At 36.6% G+C, this 10,164-nt stretch overlaps 1 protein-coding gene across 1 annotated transcript in view; it reads left to right on the top strand.

Annotated features, from left to right (window-relative positions):
• LOC115234616 (protein unc-80 homolog) overlaps nt 1-10,164 on the top strand; it is a 37,073-nt gene that overhangs the window by 18,454 nt on the left and 8,455 nt on the right. The window contains exons 16-37 of the mRNA XM_029805812.1: nt 851-880; nt 2,167-2,296; nt 2,565-2,756; nt 2,837-2,978; nt 3,176-3,553; nt 3,703-4,141; nt 4,473-4,596; nt 4,674-4,875; nt 4,960-5,101; nt 5,219-5,328; nt 5,483-5,673; nt 5,765-5,980; nt 6,061-6,196; nt 6,280-6,558; nt 6,685-6,933; nt 7,161-7,650; nt 7,844-8,477; nt 8,543-8,723; nt 8,790-8,968; nt 9,087-9,335; nt 9,416-9,689; nt 9,759-10,101. Of these exons, the coding sequence (XP_029661672.1) occupies nt 851-880; nt 2,167-2,296; nt 2,565-2,756; nt 2,837-2,978; nt 3,176-3,553; nt 3,703-4,141; nt 4,473-4,596; nt 4,674-4,875; nt 4,960-5,101; nt 5,219-5,328; nt 5,483-5,673; nt 5,765-5,980; nt 6,061-6,196; nt 6,280-6,558; nt 6,685-6,933; nt 7,161-7,650; nt 7,844-8,477; nt 8,543-8,723; nt 8,790-8,968; nt 9,087-9,335; nt 9,416-9,689; nt 9,759-10,101 (5,310 nt within the window). The remainder of the gene's footprint in view (nt 1-850; nt 881-2,166; nt 2,297-2,564; nt 2,757-2,836; nt 2,979-3,175; nt 3,554-3,702; nt 4,142-4,472; nt 4,597-4,673; nt 4,876-4,959; nt 5,102-5,218; nt 5,329-5,482; nt 5,674-5,764; nt 5,981-6,060; nt 6,197-6,279; nt 6,559-6,684; nt 6,934-7,160; nt 7,651-7,843; nt 8,478-8,542; nt 8,724-8,789; nt 8,969-9,086; nt 9,336-9,415; nt 9,690-9,758; nt 10,102-10,164) is intronic.

Here is a 10,164-nt window from a genome sequence, read left to right as displayed (position 1 = left end):
CTATATCGTAATATCGTACTTAAATATTTATATCGACATTTATAGCCAGAAAGGACGTAGTTGTGCTTAGGCTGTTTGCAACAAGAGACGTTTAGAACAATTATATCTATATCGTACTTAAATATTTATATCGACATTTATAGCCAGAAAGGACGTAGTTGTGCTTAGGCTGTTTGCAACAAGAGACGGACATTTCTTTAGAACAAGAATTTCTTACGGGTATTGACGATAATCAATATTGGATAACATATAAATAATTTTATACAATATTCTTAATATTTTTCTTGATGTTTTATAATTTTAATTAGAATGATTTGGATTCGATTTCCAATATGTTCTAAATTTCTGCTCGCATTAATTTTTATTACAAGAAAAATTACATAGAGAACATTAAATTAAATTCCAAATTTCATAAAAAAATATTTTTTTGTAACTTAGAATTATTTTTTATAATTTATAATTATTTTCTGTAACTTATAATTATTGTATCCAACATTGATAACTTTGAACAATGTTTTCGGCCATAAATTGGGTTAATAATATATGATTCTAACGATTTATAATTTTCCTTAATTTACAGCATAAATTTTTAAAAATTAATATTTATTTGTTAAAGTGTGTAATAGCAATGCTGAGTCTCTTAATTAAAGCAATTTACAGTAATTGAAAGCTAGATAGCTAGCAATTGACCCAATATGTGATCCGAGAATGTAGCTCAAATTTTTTTCGACAATTAATTCAGCGCTTAAATATCGATAAGCCTATCGTAATACTTATGCGTAATGGTCTTTCTCTGTGTGTGTCTCTTTTCTCTCTCTCGTTCGCCCTTTCACCCCGAACTCGTGCTCAGCTGCTTGATTAACGAGCTGACCGCGGGAGGGTAAGTCATCAACGTCACTCGGAGGAAGTTCCGTACTGCAGCTCGGTTCACACGCTTCTTTTACGAGCTTCCTGCTTTCGGTAGGGCGCACATTTACCCCTTAAATACACACCGAAATTCAGTCGCATCGGCACGTCGGCAAAAATCCACGACGACATATAAGGCACATCATCAACCCATTCCATGTTTCAATGACAAATCTGTTTCACAATAATTTTTTAACGATCATTTTTGCTTCTATAACGTATTAATATGCCATTTAATTGTGAAAATTTATATTCTGTTAATTCCATTGTACATAAAATCATCTTGCGAGAGCAGTACATTTTCTTGACAATTTATATATATATATATATATGTGTAAAATGATTTTTTCTAATATTTGCATTGATGTATCCTCTACCTTAAACATTAATGAATAAAAGCAGATTTGAAATAACAAATAATCGCTAAAAGAAATCATTTAAGTAACAAACTTACGATTGATAATTTGTTTGTTTATAATGCTTTTATTTTTGTTTTATTATTTTATGACACTCATGTATACATATATATGGTACACTATATTCAATTATATCATGCACTAATTAAAATCCACAATCAAACTTAAATATGTTCCCCTTTGTATTGCTTCAATAATTTATTGCTTTTTATATTCCAGTATATATATAGTTCCATTAAATATATCAATAAAAAAAACGTACATTGTAGAAATATCGCCGTGTTTCATATATTTATGCATGTTGTACACCGAGATAAATAAAAAGTTAAATAACGTTGCCCTTTTTTGGCTTATTAATTAAAAATTATCGTTAACAAAGATTGATATACTTTTCATATCCAGATTTTTAATTCCATGTTTTTAACATTTACAATATTTTTTAATTTTTACACAAACATATTTCTTAAAAATTAAAAGCAAGTATGGCTAATAATTGCAATCCATATTTCATAGAAATTTCATCAATCTCAATACATATAAAAACTGTCTTTTAATGTTTAGTTTATCTTTTTACAACAAACATGAGCTTTTATCTAAAAATCTATACATTGTTTTTCAATCCGTGAAATTCGTGTAATCGTTGACATATTGGGCAACGTTGATACGAAAAATAATTAAAAATCATCGTGCATGTGTCGACGGAATGACAGGCGCACGATCGTAGATCGAGACCATAGAGACGAGAGCGTAGTGCTTGACTATATAGGGTTCACATTGGCAAATGGCATGAGGATATTCGAAGGTACTCCGTCGAATTGGACTTCTGATCTACGCTGTTTTCTAGATACGTCGGTGATACTCGCATCGAGAGAAAACAGAGTCGTTTCTATAGCCAATCTTACACCGCGCCGAACCCTATCATTACCGTCACGGAACACACACCTACCCCATCTCCAGATTACATGAAGCGGCAGGTAAAGAACCTATGATTTTCTGCAGAGCAAAAAAATTGTAAATACATAATGGAATCATAAAGATATATTTAATTATTTTTTTTTTTTTTATTCTAGTATTTTTTAATAGTTTCTTTTATTCTACAATTTAAGAAAAATAGCATAATATTATTACTAAAATAAATTTCTTGAGAGATTATATATATAACAACTCTAATCTTTTGAGGTGAATAATTAATATTAGTGATTAATATCTGATTTATTGAATTTCTGATTATTGTTTCCGCAGGGATCCATTGATAGTCAGTTGGATCTCATCAGTGTTCAAGGAGGACGTTTATGCTCCGAGAGGAAACCCAGTCTCACGAGATCTCAGACGGATTCTAACATCACTTATATGAGCGACGAAATGCCAGAAGCACCAGGCTCAGCATGTTACATTACCAAAGAAGGCGATATTGATTTTCAAGTCGTCTTGAAGGTGTATATATATACATATATATATATTATAATAAATTTTCTTAATTTTGTGTCGTCTCGGTCACACATTTTATTGTTTAGGCGATACATTCCGTTGCGTTGCGAGATAATGTTTCTTGTACACTACGAGTCTGCGAAATTATGCTGAATTTAATTGAACTTTTAATGGACATGGGAGTGATGAAGCATTGTCTTCGGGAAGAAGCCACCGGCAGTAACGCAGGCAATAAAATCAGACTATTTAAATAATTATATTATTTAAAACGTAGAATTTTATATGGCAATGTCTGCTCTCTACTTTGCATCTTTAAATAATTGGTTGTTTTGCATTCTTTTATTAGAACGTAGAAAATTAAATTGTTTAATTATTATTGTATAACAAGGATAAAATGAAAGATCCATGCTAATTCATTTTTATAGGATCTGGTACAGGAATTGACAACAAATCGGAAACTGGGAAGAAACAGGATTCGCCAATGGGGTTAAATCAACAGGAATGTAAGCACGATGAAAAAGGCAAGCCGACAGCACACAATCTCCTTATGAATTGCGTAATTAGAGTGTTGAAGCACTTAGGCTGTCCGCACGGTTGCTTGGACGGAGTGCGTGGGCCTCAGGCCGATATCTGTCGCTCTCAGGGCCAGACCATCCTGACTAAACTGCATCGCGCGAGTTCCCGCCAATTCTCGCGATTTTTAAGAACGATGATACGCGAACAACCGCTGACGGAAATTATGGATTTCTTTCATGCGTATGTTGGATACTGCGTTGATCCGAGTTCGCTGTTATCGCCGCTCAGTGAGTAAATATTAAATGTGAATTAAATATGTATATTAATTTAGAGGATGTATTAGGAACTCTTGCATTCTTTACAAAAAAAAAAAAAGTAATTTTTCTCTTAATGCAAGCTTATTTTCTCTCGTGTTAATTCCTCATCTTTGTTTCAGACCAAAAACGAATATCGAGCAAGTCGCCCGATGCAACCTGTCAAAGTGGATATGCGACGAATTTCGGCGCCGGCATGATCGGTTCCAGTGCCAGTGGAACCGGAGTTGGTACCTCGGGCATCTCGGGCGGAAACGTCGTTGCGATGGCCGGCGGCGTCGCGACGTCGTACAACGTCGGCGGTTACGGAGCTCGTGGTATCGAAGGACAGATCATAGCCTACGTCTTCAAGGTCTTGGTCACGCGTCTTGTCGACTCCGCGAAGCAGATGAAGGCGCAAGAGAACATCAGCCTCTATTGCGATGTGCGACAGTTGATGACATATGTCAAGGAGGCGCACGGTAGCGTTTTCCGGCGCGTTGCTCTCAGCGGTATTCTGGATTCCGCGGATCGGCCGAATAAACGGTGTAACAGCAACGTGCAAACGACACGTGTCATAAGGTGAATATAGATGCTTTAAACATCTTAATATTAAGTACAAGAATAAAAAATAATCTCGGAAAAGTTTAAAATTACCGTCATTTTATGTGTTTAATTTTTATTTGTTGTTTTTAAAACTATAATATTTTCAAATAATCTTTTTTAAAAGATGAAGTAGCATGTAACTTTATGCAAGCAATAATGATTGCAAAATCATATTAGTGTTTTAAGATTAATAATACAATATTTGAATAAATAGAACATAATTTTGTTTATAACTTACTGAAAAGCAATAAGCTATCAGTAAAAAAACTCACGGTTTTTTTTTACATATTTTTATTATATTTCGCAGACACATTCATCAATCAGATTTAGAGGAACATGCGGATATCGGGGGAGATACGTGTTACACCGTTGATGACAGAGGCACGCGAAAGTTTCTCTTCAAAAAGAGGAGCACATCGTCCACCTGTGCTGTAAATACACTAATAATTATAATTGTACAATAATTACAGCATTATCCATTATTAAAAAGAGGTTTGATTGGTGGTAGGCGGGGTCGAATTTGCAGAGCCTCCTTGAAACAGAACTGAGCGAAGAAAGCGTGAAAGTCAGTCAAAGCCCGTTAGGTAATCTGCGTAAGAAGCATCACGTGCTGACGCCTCGACAGAGCGAACGTAATTTAGGTATCGGCGAACCTTATCTCGGGCCTGGAAAAATGCGGAAGTCGACTAGATTTCAGATCGGCGGTATCGGTGAGCAGTAGCGGCAGAAATTGCACGTATCATTTACGGTGTACTGTGAGCCGTTATACTGAATCGTTCTGTGATCGGTTTTAGTCAATTGGTTTCGGAAGGAGTATAGTCGGACTGATTCTACCGATAGCCATGAAAGTAGCGAATCACCCACAGACGGCAGCTTTGTTAGGCAACCCAGTTTCCATTACGGTCCTTATCGCAGCGCGTCACGCACCGGTCGCGGGTAGGATGGTCTATTTAAAGACGCTTATTTATCCGCTCTTGTGCGCCTATATAAAAAAAATATTATATTATTTCGAGGAAGAAAAATATTAGATTATATACGTGCAATTCTTTCCAGAGTCAGCCTAACTTTTTTAAAGGCAAAACGTCGGATGGAGGATCAGCTGAATAAAATCGGTTTCGGAAAAAGCAAGAAAAAAGAAAGCATGGAAGAGACGCCTGGCAGTTGTAAGAGAATAGATTTATACTTTCTAGTTTTATTATTACTTTTTTATTACTATTTTATGTATTATTGCTGTGTGTAAATTTTACAGCGTCGCAAAATCTCGAATTAAATAATGTTAATTAGCTATAGAGATTTTCTATATGTGTCTTTGATTAGATTTCAGTCGGAGAAATTCAATGGAGCTCGGCGAGGCTTGCAGGGAATCCGAGTTTGTTGTCTTGAAGGAAAGAAGATTGGTACCTCGTGCTGCGGTATTCAACGGAATGTTACGATTTTCCTTTCTATTAGAAACATGCCAGCCGGGCTCAGTTCCCGATCCTCATCTAATGGCATCGCTCTTGGATCTTGTAATAATTATTCTATTCTGATTTTGAGAATTATTTTGTTTTTCTATGTAACATGATATAGAGTACGGGAATATGTACTGTGTGATTACAGCCGTATGCTCCGGTAGTATCTCGCGCTTGCTTGATACTGGAATGTGCACACTTGGTACATCAATGCAACAAAGGCCACTGGCCTGCGTGGATGAAGCACAATTTTCCCATGTTCCGACCGTCTGTGCCGATAAATAATCGAAACGCCTCCACCGCGCTTAGACGCGTTCATATATTGCAACGCACTGCAGGAAAATTATTTTATCAATGGGCAGAGGTACTTAAAAAAAAAAATTGCACTTTTTTCAATTAAAATATTTTTTGATGGAATGATATATAAAATTGTGATTAAAATAGGCTATAGGAGCACGCTTGGAAGAATTCTTAGCTGAGGATAAACATAATATGGAACAAGTAACCAATATAGTATCCGACGAAAGCAAACAGAGAGATTTAATTCTGGAAGACGAAGAGGAAGATTTTCTCGATGAAGGTAATCGTTTTTTGCATAGATATTACAAGATTATTTGAGCACAGTCACAAACAAAATACAATAAAAATTTAATAAATTTTTAGCTAGCATAAACAGTTATGGATCCCAATGCCCCTTCGCGTTGCGTCACGTTGCTTGTATTTTGCTCCTGGAAGTAACAGCATTCTTAAGAGAGACTTATCAAATATTACCAAAGTCAAGTAAACTGCTAACAAAGGAACGTCACCCACCTTGGGAAAGAATGTATAGTCGAGAGGCGAATCGACGTTGGAGCGTGGCTTTATCATCTATGGGTCATTCACAAGCATCTGCGCAAAGTCTTCAATCTATTGCCGGTGAAGTTATTAATCGTGAAGGTATCGGTTAGTATAGAAAAAAATTATATGTATATAAAATTACTAAAACGGGCACTATATCTTAGATTTAGATATCTCATTTATTTAAATGAGTTATAAAATACTTGACATAAATATAAATTAATTTTGTAGCAGAGCGTAAAATTAGTTTTGTTCTGTACGAGCCTGATAATGAGTCCGAGGGTAGCAGCAAATCGACGGTTACGATCCAAGGGGAAGAAGCCCAAAACATTGAAAAAGAAAAAGCGAAAAGGATGCCAGCACCTCCAAGTAGACCGTTCCTCCTTCGTCGCAGTCCTGCTGGAACTGGTTCGTTTAAAAAAAGGAGCCTTAAACTTCGTCGCAATACTAAAGAAGGCAAAGACACAGAGTGTGAGGCATGTAAGTGAAATTTTAACAAAAATAACAAAATAAAGAATAGTACAAATATTATTAATTTCCTAATAAAAAATTGATATATAATTTACAAATAAATGTTTTAAAGCGTAGACTATGTAATATTATTGGAAAATTAATTTTAGTTACTAATTAATTTTTCGATTATATATTGTTAATCGCCAATCATGTATATTTAGTAATGTTAGTTGATCATGAGATTTTATTTGTAGATACAGTAAAACGAACAGATTCGATTCAATCTAAGAGGAAAGTGAGCTCGCTTTCCGATAGAAGCGACACATCCGAACCCGGTGCTGCCGGCGAAGTTAGCGGCGAGGAATCACCGGGTATTCTCAGCGACGATCAACCACCAGAGAGCCCGAGCGATAGCAACGAAACTGACGAAACCAACAAGAATTTCCCGTGGATGAAGGTGCTCGTACAGCTCGCCAATTCCTTCAATTTCTACTGCTCCCATCAGAATTTCTGCCATCCTTTCTGTCATCGGCGACAGATGCGTGCTAGCAGCAGGTTGGTAAAGTCCGTGAGAAAGATCTACGGCGAGAAATTTGGCATTTTGAACGGAACGGGTTTATTGGACGTCGATACTGATAAGAAGGAAGACAGCAAGAAAGACAAACGTAGCCGCAAGGTATCCGATCAAACCAGTACGCAGGTTTCGCCTGTCAGAAGAAAAGACAGCGTGGGACGCAAATACAAGTAACTTGGAATTATGCTACAATATATTTGTTGATTGAATAAATATTGAATAAATATTGAAAAATATTTTCAATTATTTAAATATTTTTATTAAAATGTAATTCACGATTAAAAATTTTAAACTGAAAATTTGTGTAAATAACTATGGTTTTTACAATTATATTTAGTGCTAATTTATTTAATATTTATACAGAATAGAAAAAAATCTTGATGGTTCTCAATCCGGTCGATCAACTCAACGGGATTCCTCAAAAGATCTCGCAGAGCAAGATTCTGAAAAAGGCAAAGAATCTTCGAAAAAGATCATAGCGGACGATGATGTTGAAGAGGATAAAGAACTACCGCCGATTTTAAAATACGTGAAGACTCAAGTAAAGGATGCTTTTCACGCACCTTTGGCTACTTTAATAAAAGGAGCGGTTGTCATAACGGAAGACTTGTTTGTGGAAGTGCTGCCTGTCGCGTGGGAACTCTTATTGGAATCCAATCAAGAAGTTGCCGCATCCGCCGCAGCACTTTTCATAATATCAGCCGTGCGAGCACCGAATCAGGCCAGCGAGCTGATGCACAAAGGTCTTCAGCACAGTAGCAGCAGTGTACGCATCAACGCTATTTTGCGGTTTCAAGTTCTATGGAAATTGCGATACCAGGTATGGCCGCGGATGGAAGAGGCGGCACATTTAACTTTCAAAGTGCCTCCGCCGGGAATAGAATTCACTCTGCCATCGCCAAAGATTGGAATAGAATCCTTACCGGTGGTTGATCCGCCTTGGATGCCACAAGTGAAGACTAAGGTGGAGGAAGTCACCATCAATCAGGAACGTCATGTAAGTAATTATCGCAAACGATGTTTTAGGTTCTCTATAAGATTAACGGATTGCTTTTGTTTTAGAGATCTTTGGTGACGGCGACGAAGACGAGAAAGAAACAGCAGACCGAACTGATCAAGAAAGCTCTTCAGGCGCAGGATGATAAAAAGCGGGAAGAAAGAGAGAACTTTCTGATAACGACGATACCAATTACCGTCCAGGCTGCTTATGAACCCAGTCCAGTAGGAGATGATCATGACGAAGGTACGTATTTATTTTGTCAGAATGTATCAATATTCATTGTTAGCGACGTTTTTTTTTTCAATGCAGGTAATGTGGGAGATGAGGATGCAGGTGAGACAGTCCCGAGGAATACGTCGCATCACAGCCAGTCGGCTCTCTCTTTGTTTCCCTCGTCGTTATGTTCAGCGATCGTTCAAATTATCAATCTTTTGGATGATCCAGCAGTATCCGATGATGGAAATGCCGTATATGAAGTGGCATATCAAGTAAAACATAATTTATAAATTTGTAAACTATGATTATATATATATACACATATTATTTAAAATATTTAAAATATTATTTATTATTTAAAATATGGTTGAAGTTTATATTATATATCAGGTGATCTGGAGTTGTCTGGTAGAAGATAGCGCTTTGTTTCTTCGATATGTGCTGGAACGTCTGACGAGAGAAAAACAAGAGTTGATGTTCAAGATTTTAAGACATCTTATTAGATTTGTACCCAAGTTACCACAGCAAGCTGCATTCGCACTGTATAATTATATCATTGGATACGTCATGTTTTATGTGCGTTCTCCGCACGAGGAGGGCCAAAAGTTGATTGGAACTGCGCTGTCTATCTTATGGATGGTAAACTGCGTGCATTTTTCGATTTTCTTTACAAATTTTTTATTAATAAGAGATTGTTGACGATAATTCTCTGATATTAGGTTGTACACAGTGTACACGGCATTATGTTTAAAGACCTAAAGCAGATTCTGCGAAAGGAACAATGCGATGCGTCAATTCTGCTTACGGCGAATGTTCCGTCGGCGAAAAAGATCATCGTTCACGGTCCACAGGATCCCGATGCCGGAGAAATACCCTCGCAATTTCCGGTCCAAGAGGATACGCAATTTTGTCAGATACTTCGAGAGTCCTTGGACTTTTTCGGTGTCGAAGAATCGAAACAGCACGAGTACTTCCTCGTGGATTATAAAACGCGTTAGTTCCTTAATTTATCCTTGTTATGCAATAATAATTTCATTATACTAACATCTCATTAAATTCCAGATCAAATACATAATCCGTCGTCATACGTTAGAGATTATTATTTCTTCAAGAGATCTCAATTCCCGCAAATTGAACTCGTTCACATGAAGCCGGAGGACGCATTTAATGCGTTACAACGGCAGGAATTAATGCACAAGTTTGTAGAGATAGGAAAAGTACTGTTGACCTGGGCAATCTTGAAGAATGTTGATATGGTGGTGCAGAGAGTCGTGTTTCTTCACGAAGAACTTATGAAGTTACCATCATTCCCGCGAAAAGCCCTGGAAGCGGATTTGGACCTGTACAAAGGTGGCGAAATCGGAAGAGTGAAGACATTAGTTAACAATTCCGAAGCATTAACAAAGTACTGAATTTGTCATAACTTGCTTCTTGTAATTGTTTCTCCTTCTTCTATCTTTATATTACA

The sequence above is a fragment of the Formica exsecta genome, unplaced genomic scaffold (assembly GCF_003651465.1).
Source record: "Formica exsecta isolate Colony F162 unplaced genomic scaffold, ASM365146v1 scaffold201, whole genome shotgun sequence".
Taxonomy (NCBI): domain Eukaryota; kingdom Metazoa; phylum Arthropoda; class Insecta; order Hymenoptera; family Formicidae; genus Formica; species Formica exsecta.
Note: the sequence above shows the minus strand (reverse complement) of the source record. Positions and strands in the feature narration are given on the sequence as shown.